Source organism: Stylophora pistillata, chromosome 14, assembly GCF_964205215.1.
Source record: "Stylophora pistillata chromosome 14, jaStyPist1.2, whole genome shotgun sequence".
NCBI classification, from domain to species: Eukaryota; Metazoa; Cnidaria; class Anthozoa; order Scleractinia; family Pocilloporidae; genus Stylophora; species Stylophora pistillata.
Genome location: NC_142532.1, coordinates 18,549,879 through 18,577,520, shown reverse-complemented (window position 1 = coordinate 18,577,520; position 27,642 = coordinate 18,549,879). Strand labels below are relative to the sequence as shown.

Genomic DNA, 27,642 nt, shown 5'->3' with positions numbered 1-27,642 from the left:
TCCCACAGTGAACAACACTGGGCAGAGGGACACTGGGTACAAGGTTGAATAAATATGACTCTCCACAGATTGGAAACAGAGATCAGGGGTCAGTTTCTGGAAAAGGGTACAAACCCTGTTCTAGTATTCAACCTAAATTGAAATCCTTATATTAGCCCAGTTAGAAGGCCGATTAGCGCTAACCCAGGGTTAAAATTTCCATCCAGGTTTCTATATTTCTCTGTTCAAAAGCTGCCTTGGGATAATTTACCCTAATATTTAAAGAGCATTCAATCAATTAATTGTAGACAAAAAGAAATAAACTGAATTTCCTCTTCAAACTTTCAGATCTGAAATAAAATTTTACTCTAAACCTAGTTATCTTAACCCAGCTTTGAACAGCCCGGCCCTTGAGTTTTCAAACAGATCCTGTATGCTGATAAAATGCAAGCTAAGAAACTGAAAGAGTTTTATTCTTTATTGAGGTTCTTATGGATACTTGATTTATAATATAATATGTAAAAGATAAGAAGTCTGCATTGCTTTGAGACAGTATCAATTGAAGATCTTCTGATGTCTAACTGACATTTTAAATGTAAACACAATTGCATTTGTAGTCAGCAGTTATCCTCGCGTGTATTTTCCCCAGATGTGAAGCATAAAGACTGAAGCAATGAATAACAAACTCATGACCAACACAGGAACAGGGCCACTGTTGTGAAAAAAAAAAGCCATGTTAAAAGAGGAAGATATTAAAAGATAGCAATGGAAAAACTGATGACCAAATTGGATACCAAATCCAAAAACCTATTAGTCTTTTAGATGAAAATGAAAACAGAACGCCAAAAAACTGAAAATCAGCAAACTGCATCAAACACCAAAACTGAAAAACCCAAGTTTTTGGCACATAAACCCAAAAACCGATCTAGAAAGTAGCCAAATCCGCAAAACTGAAAATGCCTCCCTACTTAACCCATTCATGACTTAGTCACTAGCATATTCCAGCACTTTCAGAGCCTTTTTTACCTTAAGTTCTCATTAGTCCCTCGTTAGTCCCTTCATTCTAAATAGCCCTTGTGATTACTTTGGTTTTGGCTTAAAGTGCCCATGTCACAAAATTTTTTATTGTCATTCAAAAGTCCACATTAAAAAAGGAACTTCTGCGAAAAAAGTATTTGATTTGAACAAAATGCGAATTTATGATTTTTTTTTAATCCTATTTTTGTTTGGTACACCCCTTCTGCTGATCGAGAAAGTATGGGCTCATAAATGACGTAGATTCAGGAACGCTTGTTGTCGTGGCTCCCGTGTTTACTACAAACGAATGAGGCTACCAATGAAAGTGGCTATCATCGTATACAAACTGACCAAATAATGTCCTCCATGGAGAGTGCTTGGTCAAATCTCTCTCAAGTTTATTAGCAACTGATGTCAGGTGTTCCTTAACCTATGTCACAATTCCTTTGTGACCACGAGAAGTGGTGTGCCAAAATGGCCGTCAATAATTTCAGCGGTTTTAAAAAATCAAAAAATTTGCATTTTGTTCAAATCTTTAATTTTTTCACGGAAGTTCCCTTTTTAATGTGGACTTTTGAATGACAGAATAAAAAATTTTGTGACATGGGCACTTTAACAAAAATTTTGCAAAAAGTCCTTTAGAAGTAATCAATATCACATACGTCTGGACTGCTTGCAATGCAAAAATTTGCCCGAAGTGTTTCTTGTTTAGCAAATAAAACTGAGCATGTAAAATGTAACTGTAACCAAAGACTACTTACACTTTGAGTCCTGGAGAATCCTCAGTGTAAAATCTCCACATTCCACTACTGCTGGCTGCTGATCGAGCTCTTGCTGCTGGGGCAGTACTTCCACCTTTCCTGTAAATTCAACAAGATAAGAGTTGAAATAAATGAAATAACCCCTTGAAACTACATAACCTTGATGATAAATCTGGTTTTGTTAAGAGCAATTGATTGAAGATTATTAGTGATCCTGCTTTTTTTCAAAGAAAATTTTGCAATGAACGTGAAATATTTCATACCATGGCTTTAACCCCTAAGAGCGACAAGGATCTAATTTCTGCCAACAGTATTACCCCTGAATCAACAGTTTAGACCATAAGAATGAAGGAAATGATCACAAGGTAAAGTTCTTGATTATATAGCAAATTCTCCTTGTAAGAACCTTAGGTAATATCTAGTGTGGAGAAAGTGTGGAGTGTGGAGAAAATGCATACAGATGTTAAGAGGTTGAGGGTCAACAAACATGACACACAGATTTAAAGTTTCTGTCAAGATTTTCTCAAAAGGGTCACTCTTTGATTAACGAAATGCATTTTTTGGGCAGCAACCTCTGTTTAACATGTTGTCACCAAGATCGGAGAGTAAATTTCTCTCTGAGAGTGAGTTCCTCACACAGTATTGCAATTGTATATTTCTGCGTTATCAGCTAACGTGTAATAACTAGTGAAGCTTTAACACAAATCACATATCCTATTAATTTGTATCACTTTCTAGTGTAAAGTAAAGCACAAAACAGTATCGTGTAAGAATCACAGAATGTGTAAAAGGCAAGACACTATCTAAAAAATCCAACGGTTTGTACCGATACAAAATCCTAACAAGAACTCATTGTAAACTCACGCAAATCGAAATAAGAACAAAACAACAAAGTCGGCCTGAAAAAGCAACCAATATAGATTAACTGCTTCTAAGTAAAGCTATAGAATAATTCGATACGTGGTTTTTAAAGAAGAAAGCAGTTTACTATATGTTGTTACCTTTGCTTTACTTGTGTTCCGCCAGACGAACGAGGGGTGACAGATTTTGAGCCGGATCTGCCAGATCCGACAGTTGTGGAAGAGGCTGCCTGAACCTATTGATGATAGGATACCATTATTGAGATTATCATAGATTTCAACACCATAACTTCAGAATTATTCTCGGTTAAAATTCAACAATTCTCTCACCATGTTGATGACTCGTCTTTTAGGACAAAGAGGAAGCAGCACGTCACGATTCTCCCATAAGTCCTTTCGCAGAGACAAAACCGGTATCAGCAAACCTCCGCGGAAATTAAGGTTTACTCACTTGGTACCACTAGTCCCAGTCCTAAAAAAGATTCATGGATTCTCTTCTTGAAGAGGCGAAGAAAGTTCTTTTTTTAACCCAATTGAATTATGGCAAATATAAATATAGAAAATTCTGGTTAAAAATGTTTAGAGAGCAGTAAAAAATTGAGCTTGACAATGATAACTTCGTTTTGTTTATTGAATGGAGTCAAATTTCAAATTAAATTATTTTTTGTTCTTTCATTATTTGCATTTGGGGCTTCTTAAAACACCAAATCTCTGTTTGTTCTGAGAAGTTAGAAGAAGCCAATGCTGCAACGCAACTCTGGACAAAGAACACGAAACGAAGACAGCCTGTGAATCAAGGCAGCGCCTTTTTCTTTTCATCCATGAGAATTGGACAGCTGGTTTTTACGGAAAAAAAAAGCTTAATAATTCATCGACGCAGGTGTTGTCCTAGTCCTAGTGATCATGGACGCGGTCCGTGCAGGCGAAGTGAGGCGAAAGTTTGTGTCCAAATGTGAAATCCAAGTAAGTTATTTTGGCAAAGTTAAAAAGAGTCTTAACGTAGGCTTCGACCGCGCCTATTGGTTCGCGTCAGCCAAAGAAATTCCCGCACCGTGACTGTTCCTGTTTCTGACATCTATTCTTCACTTCAGCTCAAAATGCCAGCAAATCAAGCGACTCTTAACAAGCTAGAAGCCGTGTTAGTGCGACTGGAATTGGCGGCCGATAAGCTTGGCCAAGCGGAGAGTTCGATTCAAAAAGGTGGTTCTCAAGCGGACATACAAGCTTTGGTGGAGCGACTCGAAAAAGCGGCAGGAAAACTCGAACAGCTAAAATCTGGAAAGATCGGTGAAGGTAAATAAGGGAAATAGCTTCTATTCATTTTATGAAAAGCAAAAACAAACGAGTTTACTCTAAAATTATTCCTCTGTTCGGTAGGATCTGGAAAGATTGTTCAATTCTACGACGAGGTAAAAGCGAATTTGATATTATTTTCCTTCATCGTCTGTTTACAATTACAAGCTTCTATAATCAATTTCTATAATCAACGATATTTATTTCATTTTATCATCTCTCGTGTAGTTTTTCAAGGGAAAGATACAGGCCTTTTTCAAATTATCAAATGAAATAGGAGGCGATTTGAGAGCTCAGGTAAGAACGGATAATTAATTTTTTAGAATATGGAATATGGTTGCGTGACTCAGAAAAGTTCAGAACACATGTTAATTTCATTTTCAGGTTGATCTAGCCAAAAACACATTTCAAGCACTGAGGGAATTTTTGGTGAAAGCTTCACAGACAAAACTACCGTCTAAAGTAAGGGCATCCTATTAAAATGAACTGAAAGTTGAGCATTTATAATGAATTAAAAAAGAAAAACAGTGCACAGACTTGCGAGGCATTTGAAAGAGTGGGTCGGTGATATGATAATTTGCAGTTCAACTGCGGTCATAATGTCATGCAATATGCCACGCAAGATACTTGAGAAAAAGCATCGACAAATTTTTCAAAATTTTCTGCAAGCTGTGTTATAGGAAGTTAATGATACTTCAAATAATCTTCTTCCACATCTCTTTCCACGGCGTCTCTGTCCTCCTTTTCTCTGTCAGGTCAGGGGAAATGAGGGAGGCATCGAACGATCCAAAAGGGGTATATAGAGGCTATGGAAGATTAGTTTTAAAACTCCCAGATTTGGCCATAAAGGAATTTCTCCTAAAAAGGAATAAGGTGGAGCGAAGAAGAAAGGATATCAGAAAGGGGACTAATCGTTTGATTGAACAATAAATTCTCAGAGCCAGAATTATAAAAGTGTATGACAGACACAGAGCAGAGAAATGATCTGTGGATCTTGGCAGAAAAAGTTAAACATGTATATTTGTACATGTCACTAGTGTATGACTAATTTTCCTTCAATGAAACGTGAATAGATATTCCGTGTGTAAATGTTCTCTTATTTTTATTTCAGAATGAACTTGCCACCATGGTTAAACCGATTGCTCAGTGTAGGGAGGAAGTGGAGGTAATTTTTTAAAAATTATTTACGCGTACATTTTCCTGGTTTATTTCCCTGGACGTGGCTGGTAATTTCACTGGTTTTCATGTGATCTTAGACCAGTGTTTGATGTGGTATACGAGATCATTTGACTATCTCAGCCATGTGCTGGTGAGAAAAAATGAACGAAAAGCGGGAAAAATCAGGGTGTCGACTAAGGTGTGTCTTTCTTTCCCCCTCCCCGCATTTTGTGCGTCTCAGGAAACAGACGCTTGTTCGTTCACAGGGCCCGAATGGGAAGCTAACCTCTTTATCTTGCCTATTTTCTCTGAATGCAGTAAAAGGCCCTAAGGTTTCTAGGAGAGATGATTGAACAACAATTCAGCTTCTGTATTTGAAACAAGAGTCTGTCATTAAAGAGAGTGTAAATGCGAACCTAGGCCAGTTTTAAAGGTTGGTCATACGAGTACAAGAACAGCTCAGGAAGAGTTTCTCATCCAGACCCTTACGGCCAGGAATGAAACATCTAATTACTTAACCACATAGAGCAATTTTCAATTAAATGTCGAAAGTAATCTGTGATTGTATTGGGTTGCTTTTCTTTGCTCTGTGATTGGTTCAGAAACTCGTACCACTCTCTCTCAACCGGTCAGATGCAAGACCAAAACCAATCACGACTTGGTCGTGTACGTTTTCCCGCGTTTTACTTGGTCCCCACGTTTTCCCGCGCTTTAGGCATTTTGGTTGTTTTACTTTGAATTCTCATTGTCCCTTAAAGATATCTTCCTTTCTTCCGATTGGCTGTTGACATTCAATTGATTTTGGTTTCACGGCACTCAATAAAAAAGCTCTTTAAGTGTTCACTAATAGGCTTTATTTGTTCTAGGCTTTCCGCGACCGTAACCGTTCAAGCAAACAATTCAACCATCTGTCAGCGGTCAGTGAAGGAATGGATGCACTGTTATGGGTGGGAGCGGTAAGACTATATATTCTTTTTTATTTTTGTTTACCGTGACCTTTACGGCGCGCCCTTATGCTAGGACGCGTGACCTTATCTCTGCAGTGTTTGTTCAACAGTAAGTTCGTGGAAAATGCGAATGAAGCACTGTTAAGATAGTGCAGGGAAAGAAAATTGGGGGAATATAGAGACAGTGCGCACTTGAAAGTAAAATCTTTTCTTTTTCCTCTCGCAGCCTGGAAAGCCAGATATTTTTGTGAGGGACAGGAAGGATGGAGCGGTTTTCTATACAAACCGAGTTTTGAAGGACTTCAAACAGTTAGTGTCGTTAATATTGCAATTAGTTTGGAAATCATTTAACGGAAATGTTGAAGTTAGACTCTTCACCATAAAATATCGTTTTTCGTTTTTCAGAGATCCATTGCACACTGAGTGGGCTCACAGTTTCATCGGCGCTTTAATCGAACTACAACAGTACTGCAAGGAGTTCCATCCGATGGGTGTCACGTGGGCTTCTTGAAAAAAAGGCGCTACATCTCTACCGGCTACTCGGTCTGGAATACATGAACTTGATGAACTTCTGAATGAAAAAAAAGCTAAACATTTTAAGAAGCTGTATTTTTGGCCTGCTTTGTTTTCCTTTTATTTCAATAACCTCCAAGTAGAGAAATGTTTAGCTGTGCAATAGACTGTCATGTCGTAAAAACGAAAAAAAAAGAGTTGGTCGTTTCACAACTTTCACCGAGTTTATCGACAGCTACCACACCCAGTTTCCGGCCCGTGTCAGGATTATTTGAGTAAAGAAGCAGTAGACGCATCAAAGAACTTAGCCTACGGTGGCCCACAACTGTCACGGCAATAACAAATACCTCCCGACAAAACCAAAATTGTCACGGCAATAGCAAATTCCTCACGGCAAAACCAAAAAGCTCACGGCAAAACCAAAAAGCTCACGGCAAAATCAAAGTGTTCACGGCAAAACCAAAAAGCTCACGGCAAAACCTAAAAGCTCACGGCAAAACCAAAAAGCTCACGGCAAAACCAAAAAGCTCACGGCAAAACCAAAAAGCTCACGGCAAAACCTAAAAGCTCACGGCAAAACCAAAAAGCTCACGGCAAAATCAAAGTGTTCACGGCAAAACCAAAAAGCTCACGGCAAAACCAAAGAGCTCACGGCAAAACCAAAAGCTCACGGCAAAACCAAAATGCTCACGGTGAAACCAAAACCAGATCCGTGGGTCCTGGACACTAATTGTGCGCGCAAAGGCTGTTGGAGGTTGAAGGAGTGTCACGAAAACTAAGACCCTCGAAAACGAAGACCTAAGACCCTAAAATCGAATCAGTCGAAATATAAAGTCAAATTGTAACCAAACCAGGTCTAATCTTTCAAATTATCTCCTGTCCGATCCTTTCCACCGAGTTTTAGGTCAAATTTAAAGGTAAATTAAATTTACGGGGTCAGTAAGAAGAAGTCAGTAAATGTGACCGATTCTGCCCGGGAAATTTTATTGTCTGGAACTTGGACTTGTTAGGAGAGTTTCCTTGACGGCTGGATCACTTCCCATGTTGTGAAACCATTTGCAAAGACATAATTTTTTTTTCATTCGCTTTTTTTGTCACATTTCTTCGCTTCGTAATGTTACAGTAACACGAGAAATCTAACCGGATTTATTATCGAATATGAGCTTTCTTTGGGCTCTTAACCCTAAACCGTATTTGACCTAAAACTCGGTGGAAAGGATCGGACAGGAGATAATTTGACAGATTAGACCTGTTTTGGTTACAATTTGACTTTATATTTCGACGGATTCGATTTTAGGGGGTCTTAGTTTTCGTAACACCCTTGCAGCGGCCTTTGCGAGCACAATTAGCGTCCAGGACCCACGGATCTGCTGGCCTTGGTTTTGCCGTGAGCAAGTAGGTATTTTGGTTTCGCCGTAAGCTTTTTAGGTTTTGCCGTGAGCTTTTGGTTTTGCCGTGAGCTTTTTGGTTTTTCCGTGAGCTTTTTGGTTTTGCCGTGAGCTTTTTGGTTTTGCCGTGAGCTTTTTGGTTTCGTCGTGAGCTTTTTGGTTTTTCCGTGAGCTTTTTGGTTTTTGCTGTGAACATTTTGATTTTGCCGTGGGGTTTTTGTTTTTGCCGTGAGCTTTTTGGTTTTGCCGTGAGCTTTTTGATTTTGCCGTGAGCTTTTTGGTTTTGCCGTGAGGAATTTGCTATCGCCGTGACAATTTTGGTTTTGTCGGGAGGTATTTGTTATTGCCGTGACAGTTGTGGGCCACCGTACTTAGCCATCCTTTCTTTTCTAGTCTGAATTTGGGAATATTTGCTATGAAAATTTGAACAAAATGAAGACAGCCAACCATAGATTGGTTGGTTAGTGAAGAGTTTATTTTTGGTGGACTTGTGTTGTCCCTGTTTCGATGTTGGTGAAAGAAAGAGGATAACAAGCAGGAAAACATGGCTGACTGATCAACAGACTTATTTCAAGTGCATCTAACCTCAACTTCATCCTGGTTTAATAGATATCGTACTTATTCTATTAAATTACGCTCAAGTATTGGCGTTTTTTCTTTAAGAACTCTTGTGTTTATAATTTGTAACAATATTTCCCATAAACCCCAATACTGAGCACTAAGGAAACTGGGGCGAGCAATTACCATGACGTCATCAGAGGAGCAGATTTACTGATCTCAACACAAATAGTAGTTAGGTTGGTTTTCTTGGTGATTTTATTTCTCCATAGAGATCATTTCATGGTTCAACTTATTGTAATAGTTATTGTCTCCAATGGTAACCTGTCATATACAGCCAAGGATTTTATTCTTCAGTTTCAGTAATTTGCACTTGGTGTAAATCCTTCATATACCTTTCTTTGATGACTGACAAGGAGAGTAATAAAATAATAATAATAATAATAATAATAATGATATTATTATTATATAGATACTGATGAAATTCTAGGATTTTTCCTTTTGCTAAAAAATCATATCTTCATGGTGCACAGTGAAGATACTATTTTTATCTTTCACATGTGAGGATATTGGTGTCGCCTTGGTTACTAACATGATAATACTATTTTTTTCAGTAAAATTTTGACTCTTTGGAACAGAAAATATAAAAATGTAAGTATTATATTCATTTCTCCTTTATAACTTTATATCCAAGTTTCATAGCATTTTTGTGACAAGCATTTTGCGATTGGTTACCACTTTAATTGTGCTATTTTGTTGTTTCAAAAATGAATTTAAAAAAGTTGTGTTTTATGTGGAAATTTCATCAGTATCTATAAAATAAACAAAACATTACATAGCCACTTGGGGATACAAACTATGTCTTCTCATGCCGAAATCGCTCACTTGTTAGAGATACTTACAACACTCATAAATAAAATTCATATCCCCCTGCAGCCATGTAACAGGGGGGCATTGGGGCCTCTGGGAAACTGCAAAACTGAAGAAAAAACCTCCAAAACCGAAAAACCGACGAAAATAGGCGGCAAAACCAAAAACCGCATGTAAACCTGATAAAACCGCTACATTTTCACCTTCAAAGGGGTCAAAAAGGAAAAACCAAAAACCACATCAGAGTTTTCGTGAAAACCGAAAAGCGAATGCAAAAGCATGCAAAATGTGCAAACGGCTCTGAACATCAAAACCGAAAAACTGAACCTTTTTGGCCGAAAAACCGATCCAAAAAACAGTCAAAACCAAAAATCCCAAAGTCCCCCTCATCTAATATCCTCTATAAAATAGTAACATGCTTGAATAAAAAATATCAAATTTTAAGAGCTGTTTAACCCTTTAATTTTCAAGATCTGATTGTTAATTCTCCCCTCTAACTGTTACCTATTCCCTTGTAAATTAGTTATGAGACTTAAGTGTTTGATCATGACAACAACTTCTACTTGATAAGTTTGAGTATTCATGTTGCCTGTTTGGCTGTATCATGTATGGATGTTATTGGGAGAAGTTACAGTTTAATCACTTCTGGGAGTTGAAGAGCTAATAATTTCATTTGTTTTCATGATGTTGATGTTTGAATTGAGGATGATACTAAAGGGAAAAACTCAATACTAGTCATCATTCTTTGGTGAATCCAATAATTGTGTTATTATGCATATTCCCAAGCTGCACTTGTAAAGACAAGAGCACATAAAAACATTCTGTAGGTATGACATCATTTCTACATGTATCAAACGTATTGTCTGTAGGTATGACACAAGAGGATGTACAATAATTACAGTTAATAGCTGTCGCTATCTTGGGGCTGTGATGAGAACTTTTTAACTAAAAGATTTTTGGAACTATTGTCCTTACATCACTGATAATTCAGCCATTGAACAAAAATATAGGTACTGTTTAATCGTTGCTTGAGTAATACTGATTTCATTTTTACAAAATTTCACAGTTGAAGAGTCAGGTGTGGGAACATTCCAAGACTTTTTTTTTCTACATAGCATGAACAGAAACAGTAATAGTCATATTTAACCCTTGGCAAACATGATAGTAGGAATAAAAATTTATCATGTTCTTAATGGACAGTACAGTTACATCACAGTCATAAGCCCTTAGCTTATACCATGTGGTACAGAGATTTTTCACTTTAAGATCATGGCAGAAAGTGGGCCAAGGCTTTTTCACTGTATGTCATTACAAGAAGATATATTTTGGGGGGGGGGGAGGGGAAGGGGGAGCAAGGGAACTTTCACAACATATCTCTTTTTAGTTTTAAGAGCCTTTTTTATTTCAAATATGTTTGTTTCTTACAAATGGAAATTAATAATAGAAAGCTCATTGCTACTCAAAAAAAAAGTGTGTGAAAATCCTGAAAAACAGCTTAATGTAGCAGGCATTTCTTTCTATTAGAAATGAGAAAGAATATGACATGATGATCCCTTCTTGCTGTTCTACTAGTGAGTGAGGGAAGCTTACAGTGTTGCTCAAATTCCCTCCACCCCCTCTTTTGGATTTTTTTCCACTCCATTCCAATAGTATTACAAGTTTTAGTTGATTGAGGCAGGGAATAGTATCCCAACCACATTTTGACATTAAAATTGTGTTGTTGTCATGGGTAACTGGCTCTGTTTCCAGTAGCCACATGTTGTTTGTCCTCTTTTGGTGGGCTTTCACATTTGACAGTTAGTGACGCACAGCTCTTGAGATTCAGTTACTCCCAAAAATGAGGAATCTTGCATGTGACAACAATACAATTTTAAGGTTAAAACCCCATCACCAAACTTACTGTACTTCACTCCACTTTTAATTGCAGTAATCAAATTTTTACTCTAGGAAACTTTTTGCCATCTTGCAGGTTGCACCAGTAAGTATGAAGAGAGTGAGAAAAATGTCACAAGGGGATTGGGTGATATTTGTGTCAACTGGAAGGAGATCACAAACCAACTCATGCAATTGTTGATATGAAATGTTCTTTGCGTCAAAATTGACTGTAGCTAAGAATGCCCCAGAGGTGCGACAAACATCTTCAAAAATATACATAGTTTCCTTTTCTTCCTTATTAAGAGGACCATTCTGCCGTCTCACAAATCTGTAAAACTTGCAAAAGAACGAAAACAGTTTGTCATTTGTCTCTTTTGTAGTAAGGTCAACGGCAATCTTACCCAGCTGAAGCCACAACAAAAAGGACTGGTTCATATGTGCTACATTCATCTTAAAGAAGTCTTCTTCCACAGAAGTCTCCTTTATCATGGAAAGTTCGCTTTCACTTTTCCCCATGGTGAAAGCAAATTGGTGACCCTGTAGAAGAGCGGCAATGTACACCTCAAACAAAAAGGGAACTTCATCTGCAGGTGCTTCGATAGAGATGGCACAATCTTCCAAGGTCTCTGACACACACTTCAGCTCTACATCTCTAGGCGCTTTTAAATGGATGAAAGAAGCGTGGCCTGTAATTTTCCTTTCTAATCTTCCCTCAACGTCTACATTTAACAGTTTCAGGCGAAGCATCAATCCCAGAACCTGGCAGTTTACTACCTTGTCAAACACAACCGAAGGGTCCTGAAAAACGACAGCAATTTCAGTCGCAGCACCTTCAAGCGCTGTCTTCGATGTTTTGTAACACAGATTGTGATTGCGGATGAAGAAATGAGGACAAAACCCGTCTTGAATAAATCGTAGGAGCTTCTTAAGAACCCGTAGTGATAGGTTCAAGGTACTTTCCTCACACCAAATGCTGGGGTCTTCTTCCTCGAGCGTCCAAAACATCACTGTTTTAAAGTGATAGGAGGTTACTACTCCTCTCAGTTTTTCTTTGAAGTACCTCGCATACAAAGAACGTAGTAAGTAGTAAACTTTGGATTGCTCTTCTGTGAAACACTTGAAAAGTTCCGCTTCTGGGTTCGAAAACGAAAATCGCCACTCCTTTCTAGTGTCTCCTGAAAGGTCGGAAGGCTTTGGTACGATCATAAAGCCGTTGGAGGTGATATTTTCCACCACAACAGCACTGGGCCAGTTTCTAGGCTGCCTAATTTTCCATTCGTTAGCATTTGTCGGCCATCCAGTGCATTCGATCGCTAGCACACGGTCGGCCTCGATTCCACGATAGATCCCTTTGTCATCAACCTTCGACGGAGAACGAAAGGTGTAGGATACCGAGATTTTGCTCTCAGCACCCACTAATGGAGCGGTCCATTTTGCACTTGGCTTACTTTCAGCCATAAACTCGTGAAGAAAGTCTCGCTCGTTAAGTTTCCTCGCAATCTCAGCTGACACAAAGCAACAATCTTGTTCGGCTTCCAGAAGACCAAGGAAGGTTGAAATCTCAGGGTACTTCTCTTTGAAGCGCTGCCTATAACCTGAAGGAATGATTAACTTAACGTGGGCTGGTGCTTCATTAACAATCTGAAAAACTTTACTTTGAGTTTCCAAAGACCAGTTCTCTGTGGAAGGATGTGGAATCACAATGAGGTCGGTATCACTTAATAAAATGTCCGGGTATCCCTCCCGGAAGCTTCCCGTAAAGACGTAGCGGATATCATCTTTCGAATAATACTCCGCATTCAACACATAGTTCTTTCTAGAAGATTCTACGAAACTTTTGTAGATAGGAAAACCATGGAGCAACAAGCGAACCAGTTTTTCCAAGTCAGCCATCACGAAAGGAACGAATTGAGTGGACTTGAGTGGGCCTAAAATAATCCAAACACTGCCTCTCGGAAAAAAAGCTAGTACTTATACATGCATCAGGAGTTCCAGACTTCCTGTTGGATCGCACGGCATCGTGGGCATGCGGGCTCAAAAAATTGGGCATCAACTTGCAGCTTCGCCATATTCGAATAGATAGAGTGACTTGGATTCAGTGACTTCTCACGCACGAAAGCCCTTCTTCTTAGCCGAATTATGCGTGAGGGAATATAGGAAAACCAAATCAAAGGTATTTTAAAGGTGAGCTGATTTTTCATTCCTTTTTGGCAGCGTTCTTCTAACGATTTTAGTCTTAGAGTGTAGTCGATTTGAGAAGCTACGAGTATGATGTTTGCTTCTTTTCTTACTTACGTTGTACTTCTTTTGTTCTAATACAGATACTTTGTCGATGGGATTTGGCCACCGAAACTGTGTAGTTATAGGCTGTCCTAACAGTGGACAAAGGCTAGGAAAATGGGCTGCTACGACCTGTGTGCTTCATGGTTGGAAAAATGACTCAAGCATGTGTGACTACCAGCCACCCTTCAAATTATTCCCATTCCCGACAGAAAAGAAGAAACCGGAACGCGGATTACAATGGGCAAAAAATATAAATAGGAACAGTTTGAATGGGACTCTTTGGATGCCTAACAAGGATTCAAGAGTTTGTAATCTACACTTCGTTGACATGAAAAGTCACTGAAGTCAATTTACTCTATGTATACCAAAATGGCGAAGCTGCAAGTTGAACAGGAAGTCTGGAACTCCTGATGCATGTACTGCAGAAAACTAGGACCAGGGCATTGTTTCTTGAACCCCCAACTGTGCCGAGGTTTCCAGATGCTTCATGATCATTTTCATCCCCTTTTTTTTAATTTCAGAGAGAGCAGCTCTTGTATTCACATCACAGCATTGCTGTTTAGAGTTGAGGCTGCTAATAGGAGTGGAATGACCAACCCAGTTTGCACATCCAAGGATGTTTCATACAGAGAATGTGGTATCTTCATTGACAAAACTAAACAGTACCTGGGAGCATCCCCAGACTTACTATAAGAGTGCTCTTGTTGTGGGGAAGCAGTAGTGGAGATCAAGAACCCTTTTAGCATTGCCAATGAAATTCCCTCACCACATAATCTGTCATACTTATATAGGTGTAATGGGCAAGTAGCTTGCCCAGGTCAAGGGTGAGATGGCCAGAACAAAGAGGCCATTGTTCTATTTCTTTGTATATGCACACAAGGGCTATCACATGGAAACAATCACCTTTAATGCCACATACTAGTGTAGGCTTAAAGAAAATCTAGCCTGGTTTTATATTATTTGTCTTTCATCAGCGCTGAAACTACTTCAAAAATACATTATGTAAAAAAAACCTAGAAAATTCATCAGACTGAGAAAATTTTGTAAACAGCTAGTCATATCTCCACATAGCCTGCACAGTATAATTATTGAACAAGTGCATGTATTATTGTATAGTCATAGCTTTGTTTAATCCTTGATATGCAATTTCAAAAGTAGAAAATGTTGTTAAAGTTGCTAATTACAAAAAGTTGCTTTTAACATTAATTATACTGTTCTCAGTTCCTTATAAAACTTGCAGCAAAGCCCCTCCCTAATTGGAATTTCCAATTCCCTCCATGTTGGGAGTATGGCTTTCCTCGTGCATTACACATTTTACTCTATGGCTTGATAAAAACAAAAAGACAAAAAGAAACATGTTACTTACTAAGAGGCTTGTACAAATTGCATAATGCAGCACAGACAATGATAATATTACCGAGATTACCGATAACAGAGAGGCAGTTCATGTTTGATTAAACGAATCCTTGTTAGTCATCCAAAGAGTCCCATTCAAACTGTTCCTATTTATATTTTTTTCCCATTGTAATCGGCGTTCTAGTTTCTTCTTTTCTGTCGGGAATGGGAATAATTTGAAGGGTGGCTGGCACTCACATGCTTGAGCTATTTTTCCAACTCTGAAGTGCACAGGTCGTAGCAGCCCATTTTCCTAGCCTTTGTCCACCGTTAGGACAGCCTATAACTACACAGTTTCGGTGGCCGAATCCCATCGACAAAGTACCTGAATTAGAACAAAAGATTAGTACAACGTAAGTAAGAAAAGAAGCAAACATCATACTCGTAGCTTCTCAAATCAACTACACTCTAAGACTAAAATCTTTAGAATGACGCTGCCTAAAAGGAATGAAAAATCAGCTCACCTTTAAAATACCTTAGATTTGGTTTCCTTATATTCCCTCACGTATAATTCGCCTGAGAAGAGGGGCTTTCCTGCGTAAAAAGTCACTGAATCCAAGTCACTCTATGTATTCGAATCTGGCGAAGCTGCAAGTTGATACCCACTGTTTTTGAGACCGCATGCCCACAATGCCGTGCGATCCAACAGGAAGTCTAAAACTCCTGATGCATGCATTAGAAACAGTCCGATCCAATCTCTCGCAGCCAATTCTCGCGCGGACAAGGGGATTTGACAAGGAAGTTGTCAAAAGTCGTGAAATTGTGAAAGGTGCTACATTTTACGATATATGCATGCTTTAGCTTTGGAGAGAGAGACATTCACTGTGGCTCAAGGACAAAACCTTCGCAATGTTTGTTAATATCCCTTCCCTCTGTTCATTTTTAGTTATATCAGTTTTCATCAAAACAGGACTGAAGCAATTTACGAGTCTAAAAAAAAGGCGTGTCGGGAATTGGTTTACACCGACAAAGGAAACTCACCTTATTAGAACAACGTTTTAATCTCATCTCCCTTTCTTACACTCACTCTGGCAAAAACTCCCAAAAAAAACTCGTACATGTGCGATAATTCAAAGTTCAGCGATCCCGCGCACGGTGCACCTTGATGCAAGGATATACTAATGTCACGCAATACAATTTCCGGTCGCGACACTCTTCCCCTATTTGATTCCGTAGTCATCAACTACACAGTGAAGCACTCGTTTGGGTTATAGTTCCTCTTGTCGAGCAATATCCTTAACACGCTGTCCTGCAGCTGCAGCGGCATCACGTCTGGGTTGAAACTCTCTGACTGTTAAGTTAAGCACTGGAACTCGGCGTTCCTGGTTATTGTCACCCGACAACTCGATTGGACACAACTGTTGGATTGCTTGCTCAAGGAACGATTTCCCTGTTCTCAGTCTTGTTGCCCTGATCACACCGTCTCTGCCCTTTACAAGCTAGACTACAATCCCGAGGTTCTGTTTTCCTCTGTTCCGATCGTCACCTTGGATCAGGACGACATCTCTGGTTTTACTAATCACCGGTTTTCATTTCTGGTGATTGAGGTTATGCCTTTCTCGAAGGCTCCTTATGCACTCCTCGGTCCATCGGGTCCACATCACATCCTTGCAGCGACGGAGACACCTTGTGCGCTTCCTTAAATCCTTGTTTTCGATTGCATCAGGATCATCTTCCGGCACCTGATTGGGTTGACAAAACATCTTAGCATGTGGTGTTAGGAAGGATAACTGGTTATCATCTTCTAGATAGGTAAGAGGACGGTTGTTAAGTGTGATTTCAACGTCTAGGATAACCTATTCTAGCTCTCTCCATGCGAGATTCGCTTCCCCCAAAAGACTTGTACAAGGCCTGCTTTACGAGTCCCACCATCCTCTCACACTGACCGCCCTACCACGGTGTTCGGCTCAGGTTAAACTACCATGTAATATGCTGGTGTGATAGGTAGTTCTGCATGTTCTCGTCTCTCATGATACCTCCCAACCATTTGGAAGCTGTGACGAAACTCTTTCCGTTGTCGGAATAAACCTTTTGTGGTCTCCCTCTTCTAGCTGTGAGCCGCTTGAAGGCTTTCATGAATCAAGTTCTTCAGTGGTTTGGTTACTTACCAACTCCAGGTGGATAGCTCTGGTCAGACTACAGGAAAATAACAGGATATAAGCTTTCCCATCTCTCTTCTTGTTGTATATCAACAAAGTTGAAATGGTAAATTGGCCACCGTAATGATTACAAAAGTTGACGTTTCGAGCGTTAGCCCTTCGTCGGAGCTTCGCTTTTTCAGCTTTTGTAATCATTACGGTGGCCAATTTACTATTTCAACTTTGTTGATATATCCAAATTATTTCGTTACTCCCACCGACGCAGCCCCAAACAGTTTCTTTCGAAACTATCAGCCTCTCTTCTTGTTGTATTGGGCCAGCGTAGTCCACGCCCAGCACTTGGAAAGGGACTGACCCCATGGTACGGTGAATTGGCAAGTTTCCGGGTGGTGGACTTCCTAAGGCTTTTGCTTGGAACATTTTGCATCCGAACTTCATCAAGGTCGTCCTTGGTCTCCGTAACGGTGGCAAAGATCTTCTTCGTAACTTTGGCTTCCGCTTCGGTGTCTTTGTTCGGTTCTGGAAGAATGTCAACTGTCCAATGACCAGGCTCTGTCAACCATTCTGGCTCTTTTGACCATAGCTCGCTCAGCTTGTCTGCTTGACAACCTCTGCTGCCAAAGTTAGTGGGTTCTGGTCGGTACCGACACGTCTCCATTGAATGTACTCTTTCTCTTGTATGTAGTTTACTCGGTTAGCCACAAATTGCCTGTAGGCACTGCCTTCTCCTATGATCCAATGTGGGGCCACTGTACTATCCAGCCATCCATGAACTGATCTTACTAGCTGGCCTTCTAGGGCGTTCCTTACATTTTCCACAAGGTTCGCTGCCATGTGTGCAGACACAGGTTTAAGTCTAGGAATGGTTAAGCCCTTTTTTGCCAAGCGTGATTTTGCGGCCAGTAATCCTTCGTTGACACCGAAAGCTTGATGGACTACTGCATACACAGCAGCTACTGTTTCAACCCCACTTGTGTCTCGAAACGCATGTAAATCGATCGCTTTAATAACTTCCTTAAAGCCTGCCAAACTGCGTGTGACTTGAACTTGGTCTAGATGGTTCCTCTCGAATTTTCTTCACTGCTACGCGATGGTCTCGGGTACTTTCTGGTCCCGTGGGAGGTGTTGGTCACAGACTTCTCGATACAAAAGCTTCCCCATAAGTGATACATACATACACATACATACGTTACTTGACCACTCCCCATAGGACCTTTTCAGGGCTTTTCAGGGCCTCCCCATAGGGGCTTTTCAGTGATAGAAGCAAGGAATCGCAACATTTCTCTCTTAGATACTTTTGGGGAGGCCTCTCGGAATATGACAGCGATGGTGTCTTCAGTTTTGTTCCATGGTAGCCCCAACATCTTGGTTTCTCCAGGTTTGACTCCAAGTTGTCTCTTGGCATAATTTTGTTCCCCATCTTCTGGTTCACCGCTTGCTTGTAATTCTGGCTCATTCGAATGCCACTTGTGTAACTCTACTGTGCTTCTCCAAATACTACAACGGCCGATTCTTTCAGCTTACGCACCTTCTCCGACCCCACCAGTGATAACATCGTCGACGTGTAGACTCTTTTTGATTTCTTCTACTGCACTTGGGTATCTTTCTTTCGTACCTTCTAAGTGTTGATGCAATGTTCCTCCTAGCAAGAATGGTGACTGGACAAGTCCGAGCAATGCACGAGTAAATCTTAAAACTTTTACATGCTACATTCGACGTTTCCTTGTCCTTGAACCAGTGGAACCTCAGGGTTACTCGATCATCCAATTGTATACGGACTTGTAGGAATGCCTCCTTGAGGTCACCTGCCAATGCCATAGATTTCAATCGGTTCCTCACCAGAATGTCCCACAGGAAGTTGTGGAGGTGCGATCCCGTCTCTAAGCAGTCGTTTAACGACGGACTTCTTTCGTTTGATCAAGCTGCTGCATCGAAGACGATTCGAAGTTTAGTAGATTCTGCGGACTCTCTAACAACAGGCTCAGTGTGTGGGGTGTAGAATTCTCTTCCCACTGGATCTGAAGACACTCTCTACGACTCCTTTCAACATCTGGTCTTTAATGACTTCATCATACTGGGCCAGAAGATTGTGCTCTTTCTGCAGTTTCTTGAGGAGGCTCTCCAGTCTTCTCAGGCTTCCTTGTTTATTGTTTGGGGAGACCATAGTAACCTTGTTCCATACCAACCTTAGCCACTGCGTCTCAATTGCTCCTTAAAATCATCGTACACTGATTACTGATCACCATCTGATCTGTTCCGAAGATCTAACACGTCTGGACTGCGTGGCTGCTCGTAATCAGTGGAAGATGTTCGACTGCCAGAAAACAGTAATCTCTTGCAGCAGCTATTTCTAACTGATGACGAGGCCTTGTTTATTGTTGGAAATTCATACTCTTTTATACCGCAAAACCTTGTATATAAAAATGCCATTACAAAGACAAGAAGAGAAATGATACAGGACCTCCTTTCAAATGACCCTCGAAGTAACAACCAACAACTCTGGACTGTAGGAAAGAAGGGAAAAAAAAGAGGACGAGCACCAAGATGCCGGGCTTGTAGAAAAATACAAAATGAAGATGAAGTTACCGTCACCAATAAAGGACTTTATGTCCCTTATGAACAAAATTTCGTCACAGAAACAATGTTTTATTTTTGTCTGAAGCAACAGTGCATAGACAAGATACCACATTGGACATATTTAAGTCCACCGGATACAGTCAGAGCTGATCATGACGGTTCATTTACTGACATCACAATGGCAGCTTTCAAAGAGAAGTTTGCAAATTTTCCATTCTGTTGACTGATGATTAAATTTTCAGATCGATATGTTTGAATTTTTTGTTCTTGTCTTTTCTTCTTGCAAACAAAAATATTCTTTCGCAATGAAAAAATGAACATTTACAAAATTTAAGCAATTACTATTTGAAATTTGTTATCAGCTCATTACTTGTTATCGGGTCAAAATGAAAGAAGTTCATATTTTAGATCAAATTTCTATTTTTTGACCCGCGACAAGTCTTTTGTTGTTTGTTGTGCTGAGGAAATTGTGCCGAGACTCGGCGAAGATGAATTTCAAATCGTCGCAAAATTGTCTGCGTGTCGAATTAGCGGCACCAGGGGAGAGAGGTTGGGAAAGTCGCTCATGAGGGTGCTGTTCACACAAGGGTACCCAAGGGAGAAAATGCCCTTCACTATGCTTGGTGTCTCAGTATATTTTTTTAATCAGCGAACCAGTTGATTATAAATGTATTAACGCGATAAGGATGCTTTGTTGTTAAAAACATTCACGAACTATACTCGACAAGAGGACGAGAGGAAAAAAGGCAAACCAAACAAAACTGAATCTTTTTTGAACAGCTCTTAAAGGTATTCAATGTGAACAGAAACGTAAATATCTAGTAGTGTCTTTAGCGTTTTTACCCTCGAATTACATACCGAATAGCCCTTTTGGAAGAATTTAATAAGGCGTAGTCATTATTGTTATTAACCCCAAACAAGAAACCTGGAAATGATGAATTCTTTATACTGTACTTTGGATTAGTTGATAATAGCAAGCAGCACAACGCCGTAAAACAATGAAGCTTTTATCAACGGTTTCACCTGGTCAAGAGTTGTGAATTTTAAAACTAACTTGCCTTACTCGTAGAAAAAGAAAGAAAAGAAAAAGCTTCGCGTATGAAAACTCTTCCAATTAAGTCGTTAGATTCAGGTTAAATGTATTCGTTCTAATTTAGTCTCAAAACAACGAAAGGTTCACCAGCGCGGTTCCTATCAAAGAAGCGCTAGTCTTAACACTATCACGCTTTCACTCTCGTAACGTAAAGAATAGAGAAGAAATTTTTCTGTTTGGGAAACTACCACTTAGGAATTAAGAAACTGTTGAGAAACAAAGTAACTGTTAATTAATGTTTAGCCATTTTGGCGGTTACCACAGTAATTCTGCTTTACTGTATCGCAGGCGCATGCCCTAAATGGACAGATCGACTATAGGACGCCATCCTGGCTAGCGTGTAATGACCATGTACTTCGAATAAACCGTGAAACCTTCGATTCTGAGGTGATCATTTGTACGTGAATTCGACTGTTCCAACGTGTGGGAATAGAAACGCTCAGCTTAAGTGGTTGGATTGAAAAATGATATTTGAAGTGCACCTAAACCCAAAGATTTTTTCCACTTAACGAAATAAGCTTGTTTTTTGGAGTATTTTTGTGCAAAAATTATTTAATTTGCTCAAATCTTTAATTTTCTGTGCCCAGTGAAAATACGGAAAATCGGCCGCCATCTTGCCCCACGACCGAGTTTAAAGAGGAATGGCTCTAGCGGGTAATGTTACGTCAAATCGAGAACACGAAAGTCTGCATTTCTCACATTTTCACTTGTTTGGGAAGGTTGTCGTCGATATTGTCCGAAATATGCCGACTAGGTGTGTTGTATGAGGAATGTATGAAGCACGATACCCTCTTGCAAATTTCGCACGTTGCTACATCCTTCTACAACACACTTAGTCGGCATATTTTCGAACAATATCAACATTTGTCGTTTCTGCTGCTCAAGTTGACTGAGATGTAAAATTTTATCGGTTATTTTCGAAACAAAACAAACCAAAATGCAAATGAATAAAGGCTGATAGTTTCGAAAGAAACTGTTTGGGGCTGCTTCGGTGGGAGTAACGAAATAATTTGGATATATCAACAAAGTTGAAATGGTAAATGGCCACCGTAATGATTACAAAAGCTGACGTTTCGAGCGTTAGCCCTTCGTCGGAGCGAATAGAGGAATTGTGGGTTGTGTGTGCTTTTAAAGGCAGAAAATGGAGCTACGTTATTGGTGGGAGCATGGCAACGAGAAAAACATGAATAAATTAGTGGAATGAAAAGCGTTCGTTGATCCCTGTGGGATTTAGACTGCCGGTTTGAAAGATGAGCTTTTGTTCAAGATCTTTATGGCTTTAGGAATTCTCAATTAAACAAGACGTAGAAAAATTCCTTCGCCGCGTTCAATTAAAAGCCTTTTTTCACAACAAAGAGGATGATTCTAACACCTCGAACAAAGACACTTTCGAAACACTTCAGACTCGAAAGTCTAAATGGACTCTCCCAGAGGGCCAATTCGCATCATTAGACTTTTTTATCAAAAAATGCCGCCACGATATCAACAAACTCAATTTCAAACGTATTACCAAATTTTCTGATCTCTCTTCTGAAGAGTGGTCGGCTCTAAAAAGTCTTAGAAAACGCAAAGACATAGTTATCAAAGCGGCCGATAAGGGCGGCTCAGTCGTTGTTTGGCGCACCGACCTCTACCAAAAAGAAGCTTTGCGGCTACTTTCTGACACCTCTTTTTATCAAAAGATCGACAAAGATCTCACTGCCAGCAATCAAAACTCCGTCAAGAATACGATCAACCAACTCATAACTAAACAAGAATTGCCGGCCACAGCAAAAAATCTCATCATGACCACTCCTAGAACTTCTCGTATTTACTTTTTACCTAAAATTCACAAACCTAACAACCCGGGTCGGCCCATTGTTTCGGCTTGCAGTTGCCCTACCGAACTTATCTCCGGTTATCTAGACAAAATTATGGCTCCCATCGTCAAAACTTTACCATCATATATTAAAGACAGCCAACACGCTTTTCAAATTTTTCGAGACTTTAATTTCCTTGGCCAAAACAAACTTCTTTTCACCATGGACATTACGTCTCTTTACACTGTCATTCCTAATGGCGAAGGCCTTCTGGCCCTTAAACAATTTTTTGATCAACGCACTGTTAAGGAACCTAAATCTGAAACACTACTACGCTTAGCCGAACTAGTGCTCACACTCAATTGTTTTTCATTCGGAAACAACTTCTTCAAACAAACCAATGGTGTAGCCATGGGCACCAAAATGGGACCTAGCTATGCCAATCTTTTTGTAGGTTTTGTCGAACATCAATTTTTCAGCCAATACAACGGGTCCAAACCTGAACTCTACGGTAGCTACATCGACGACTGTATCGGCGCTACCTCCTCTACCAGAGAGGAGCTCACTAAATTCATAACCGCAGTCAATTCTTTTCACCCGGCTCTGAAATATATTTGGGAAATTTCTGACAATTCTTTATCCTTTTTAGACGTCAAAGTTTCAATTGAAGGTAACGGTTTATGCACTAGTGTGTATTACAAACCTACAGACTCGCATAATTACTTGTTATATTCGTCTTCGCATCCATCTCACGTTAAGAATTTCATTCCTTTTTCTCAGTTTCTAAGACTTCGTCGTTTATGTAGTGATGACTCTGATTTCCACCACAAATCAGAGTCAATGTGCCAGTTCTTCGATAAACGTGGTTACCCTGTTTATGTCGTTCAAGCGGGTTACCACTGCGCTCAACTTATTGATCGACATTCAGCACTACAAACGCCGCATAAGGAAGATTCCGACCGCATTCCATTCACTCTCACGTTTCACCCTCACAACCACTCAGTTAAATCCATCATTCTTAAAAACTTTAAATTACTTCAAAACGATCCAGAGACAAGCACTATCTTTTCGCAGCCTCCGCTCATTTCATTCAAACGCGACAAAAACATAGGCAATTTTTTGGTCAGAAGTTCTTTTCAGACTAATGACCAACCAGGCACTTTTAAATGCGCTCGTGCACGATGCAAAACGTGTCCTTTCATTCACAACACTGATAAAATATCGGGACCTAAACGATCCATTAAGATCACCGATCACTTCACGTGCACCTCCGCCAATGTAATCTATTGCATAACTTGCACTTATTGCAAAAAGATATACATCGGCGAAACAGGCAGAAGACTAGGTGACCGATTCCGAGAACACCTTCGAGACGTGGAAAGGAATGACAAGGACACATCGAAACCAGTCGCTAGACATTTTAATTTACCTAATCATTCTAAGCAACATATGGCAATCTGCGGTCTTTCCTTGCACTTAGGTGGCACGGAAAGCCGTAAAAATCTTGAACAAAAGCTCATCTTTCAAACCGGCAGTCTAAATCCCACAGGGATCAACGAACGCTTTTCATTCCACTAATTTATTCATGTTTTTCTCGTTGCCATGTTCCCACCAATAACGTAGCTCCATTTTCTGCCTTTAAAAGCACACACAACCCACAATTCCTCTATTCGCTCCGACGAAGGGCTAACGCTCGAAACGTCAGCTTTTGTAATCATTACGGTGGCCAATTCACCATTTCAACTTTGTTGATATATCCAAACCAAAATGCAACATTGTCCAGTTCGAAGTGGCCGAGGACGGATACAAATCGTAAAATAAATCTTTGCCATATTTACATTTTGATTTGAGTATTGTTTATAAATTTGTACATACCATGCATCAGCACCAAGTACTGAATGTGTATTCGCTGCCGTGAACTGCCCTCCGCTATCTCGAAATGTTCAGTGAGGATTGTGTGACAGGTAGGGCAAGCGTCTTTATCAGAAACATTGGCACTCTTCGTCTATATTCAGTTTGTTTCGTTTGGAACGTTGAATTGTGCTTAAATACATTTTGGGGGAATTTTTCCCTTTATTCACCCCCCTCCTCTTTTTCATTCACTAATCTGTTGACATTTTTCAGGCTTCATCAAATAAGCTTTCAAAGCTTATCTAATCAGTGGTCTGTAATTTCTTAACATCTTGATTAGTGCAGGAACATGGACTGATCTAAATGTTTTGTAAGGATTGCGTGACAGGCGGCAAGGGCACGCGTCTTTACCATAAACACGAGCACTCTTCCTTCATATTCAGTACTATTTGCTTGGGAACCTTAAATCATACTTGAATGCTTGTGGGGGATTTTTTTCCGCTTAATTTATCCCCTCCTCTTTTTCATTCACTAATCTGATGACGTTGTTTTTTAGGCATCATCAGATAAGCTTTCAAAGCTCATCTAATCAGTGGTAATTTTTTACATCTTGATTGGTGTTGGAACACATTGTATACTTGTCATGTTATTATGTTTTTACTTGTAACGTTGCTCTACTTTTGAAGCTGTTAGCTTCCCACATTATTAGATCGGAGAAGATTTACTCAAATAGGTATTGTCCTGTGTACAAGTGTCTGGGAATCATGACCAAACATCAAGCGCTTAGCACGCAATTTTCGATATACATGAAAGATAAAATGAAAGATGAAATGAACGTCTTCTCGTGTGACACACAATCAGAGTACTTCTGCGTCGATAATCTGTACCACGGTGCACTTTTGCAAAGTTGTGTATATGAAATGGCAATCTGTGGCTACTCTGAACTTGTTGGAGGGCCTTGTGGATGCAGTAGTTCTAACCTGACAAATGCTCTATGTGAGGCGATAGTAACATGCAGAAGAAACAACAAGGGTCACCTGAAGTTTTATAACTGCTTTGATTCAATTTTGAAAACGGAGGCAGATCTTCTTCTCGCCAGGGTAGGTAACATCTCAATATTTCTCACAATTTTTTATTTATTCTGTGGACGTTATGTAATGTATAAACAATAAGATAACTCGAGAAGCTACCTAACGGTGGTTATTGAAGGTCTTGTACCTGTAGTTTTGCTTCAGTTTTTTTTTCTCGAGTTTTATTTCCCGTATTAATTAATAAAAGTAGAAAGAAAATTAGGTTGTTGACCGTAGTGATGACAGTGGATTAAGACTTCCTTTTAGTTATTACAAGCATTTTCATACGTGAGTCCTCCAAAAAACGTTCAAGCATAGTTGAACGTTCCCAAAGAAATAATTGTTTTATTAAAAACGTTGAATTAAATTATTAAATTTTATTTAAATTTTTTAGCTCCCTTTTAGTTTTAAGCTGACACTTACGCTTACCATATTTGTGGATTATGGTATATTGGCTGATATACCATAATGGCTAAGCCAATAAAAAGTCTTGAATTGCATTATCCAATGATCTAGTTTTTAATAATACTGAATATAAAGGAAGAGTGCCGGTGTTTGTGGTAAAGACGCGTGCTCTTGCAATTGAGGCCCACTACTTCTGGGTCTGCCTGTCACACAATCCTTACAACAACTTTAATATTTATATTGCGCAAAATACATGTAATATATGATCGAATACGCACTACATGAAATTGAATTATCGACATTAATAAGTAATCCAGAATAAATAAAAATATTATAAAAAGGCAATGGATCTGTAAAAATATAATATATACATAGTATAAAAAATAGTCCTAAGAAAAAGCTAATCTAAAAAGGTGGGTCTTTAGTAATCCTTCGAACCTATTAAAATTATGCTCATTTCGTATTTGTGGTGGTAACCCATTCCACAATTTAGGTGCCGCAGCTAAAAAAGCGCGATCTCCCAATGTCTCTTTAGTTAAAGTTCTCGGCGTTCGAAGCATGATTCCCATCGTACACGATCTTAAATTGTGTCTCTTTTCTTCCTTTTGGCTAATGAGTTCTTGTAGATATACTGGAGCTTGTTTATAAATCACCTTAAAAGTTATTTTAATAGTCTTAAATTGAATCCTGAATTCTACTGGAAGCCAATTAAGGGTTCGTAGAATTGGCGAAATGTGATAAAACCTTGAAATCCCAAAAATAAGTCTTGCTGCGGAATTCTGGAGCCGTTGTAACTTTGCTATTTGTTTAGCTGGTAACCCATACAAAACACTATCACAATAGTCAATACGCCCAATTATTAGGGCATGAACAATTGTCCGGGTTGCTTGGTTGCTTAAATATTTTCTTATTCGTCTTACATTTGTAATGTAATAAAAGGTTGCTCTACACGTGTTAACTTGAAGACTCATGTTACTATCTATCCAAGTCCTTAATTTGTTTACCGACTGAACAGGCAACACTTGAGCGTCCCCTACTGCAAGCGAGTCAATATGAACCTTGGATAGCTGCTGATGGGTGCCTATTATTACAAACTCTGTCTTGCCATCATTGATCATCAGTTTGTCGCACAGCATCCAGGCTCTTATCTCATTTACACACCGTTCCATAGCAGCAATGGCATCCTCGGTACTTCAGGGACAGCCACTGAGGTTTAAACGCTAAATACAACTGCGTGTCGTCTGCGTAATCGTGAACACTAGGCAGGTGTCTATTGACAACTTCAAACAGCTTACTGGCATACAGAGTAAACAATAATGTCCCTAAACATGAACCCTGAGGAACTCCTTGATTTAATTGTAGAGATTCCGAACACTTGTCACCTAACGAGACACACTGAGAACGTCCAGATAGGTATGACGCAAAACACGCAAGTGCTGTTCCTCGGATCCCAAAACTTGTACTCAGCCGAAATCAGTAACACAGAATGTTCCACCGTATCGAAGGTAGCACTCAAATCCAACAACACAATCAGGACAACTTCTTGACGATTCATTGCCATAAATAGATCATTATATATCTTGTGTAAAGCTGTTTCTGTGCTGTGACCTCGTCTATACGCAGATTGCAACAAGGGATAGAGGTCATGTTCAGACTGAAGGTTTGCATGTACCTGGTCAAATACTGCACGCTTTGCCAATTTCGACATATACTGCAGGTTACTAACTGGACGAAGATTAATGAAGTCATTAATTCCAGCTTTTTTGTAGCGAGGATCAATAAGGGCTTTTTTCCATGTCTGCGGAAAGTATCCCCCAAATAGCGACGAATTGATCATCTTCGCAATAACAG

The 27,642-nt window shown here is 39.6% G+C and overlaps 4 protein-coding genes, 1 long non-coding RNA gene and 1 pseudogene across 5 annotated transcripts in view; 1 reads left to right on the top strand and 5 right to left on the bottom strand.

Moving 5' to 3' along the window:
- Positions 1 to 439: 439 nt before the first annotated feature.
- On the bottom strand, positions 440 to 3,436 carry LOC111325692 (protein transport protein Sec61 subunit beta). Its single transcript, XM_022929555.2, is given in 6 exon segments — positions 440 to 691; positions 1,758 to 1,856; positions 2,759 to 2,853; positions 2,948 to 2,970; positions 2,973 to 3,010; positions 3,423 to 3,436. Coding segments are annotated over 6 exon segments (357 nt in total). The 3' UTR covers positions 440 to 603.
- On the top strand, positions 3,333 to 8,581 carry LOC111325691 (adenylyl cyclase-associated protein 2). The gene is made up of 9 exons (XM_022929554.2): positions 3,333 to 3,580; positions 3,709 to 3,910; positions 3,995 to 4,026; positions 4,139 to 4,207; positions 4,295 to 4,372; positions 5,022 to 5,075; positions 5,935 to 6,024; positions 6,242 to 6,324; positions 6,421 to 8,581. Exons 1-9 carry the CDS (start codon positions 3,521 to 3,523, stop codon positions 6,524 to 6,526), a joined length of 774 nt encoding a protein of 257 aa, XP_022785289.2. The 5' UTR covers positions 3,333 to 3,520; the 3' UTR covers positions 6,527 to 8,581.
- Positions 8,582 to 10,721: 2,140 nt separating this feature from the next.
- Positions 10,722 to 13,227, bottom strand: LOC111325690 (uncharacterized). Its single transcript, XM_022929553.2, has one exon. The coding sequence runs from the start codon at positions 13,110 to 13,112 to the stop codon at positions 11,283 to 11,285; it is 1,830 nt and encodes a 609-aa protein (XP_022785288.2). The 5' UTR covers positions 13,113 to 13,227; the 3' UTR covers positions 10,722 to 11,282.
- Positions 13,228 to 13,993: 766 nt separating this feature from the next.
- Positions 13,994 to 15,489, bottom strand: LOC111331070 (uncharacterized). The gene is made up of 2 exons (XR_002694877.2): positions 15,362 to 15,489; positions 13,994 to 15,222 (listed from the first exon to the last, which is right to left on the bottom strand). It is a non-coding gene; the product is annotated as an uncharacterized LOC111331070 (long non-coding RNA).
- A 937-nt stretch (positions 15,490 to 16,426) lies between these two features.
- On the bottom strand, positions 16,427 to 18,172 carry LOC148716956 (uncharacterized; annotated as a pseudogene).
- Positions 18,173 to 27,169: 8,997 nt separating this feature from the next.
- The window catches only part of LOC148716955 (uncharacterized), a 1,310-nt gene continuing 837 nt past the window's right edge, over positions 27,170 to 27,642 (bottom strand). Inside the window, exon 2 of the mRNA XM_088744650.1 lies at positions 27,170 to 27,642. This exon is cut by the window's right edge and continues 79 nt beyond it. Within this exon, the coding sequence (XP_088600776.1) occupies positions 27,170 to 27,642 (473 nt within the window).

What these genes read in the sequence shown, in the direction of transcription:
- LOC111325691 (XM_022929554.2), top strand. Translation starts at nt 3,521, where the DNA reads ATGGACGCGGTCCGTGCAGGCGAAGTGAGGCGAAAGTTTGTGTCCAAA. An exon ending in TGTCCAAATGTGAAATCCAA is followed by an intron (nt 3,581 to 3,708) that starts GTAAGTTATTTT and finishes TCTTCACTTCAG; the next exon opens with CTCAAAATGCCAGCAAATCA. An exon ending in CACTGTTATGGGTGGGAGCG is followed by an intron (nt 6,025 to 6,241) that starts GTAAGACTATAT and finishes TTCCTCTCGCAG; the next exon opens with CCTGGAAAGCCAGATATTTT.
- LOC111325690 (XM_022929553.2), bottom strand. Translation starts at nt 13,112, where the DNA reads ATGGCTGACTTGGAAAAACTGGTTCGCTTGTTGCTCCATGGTTTTCCT.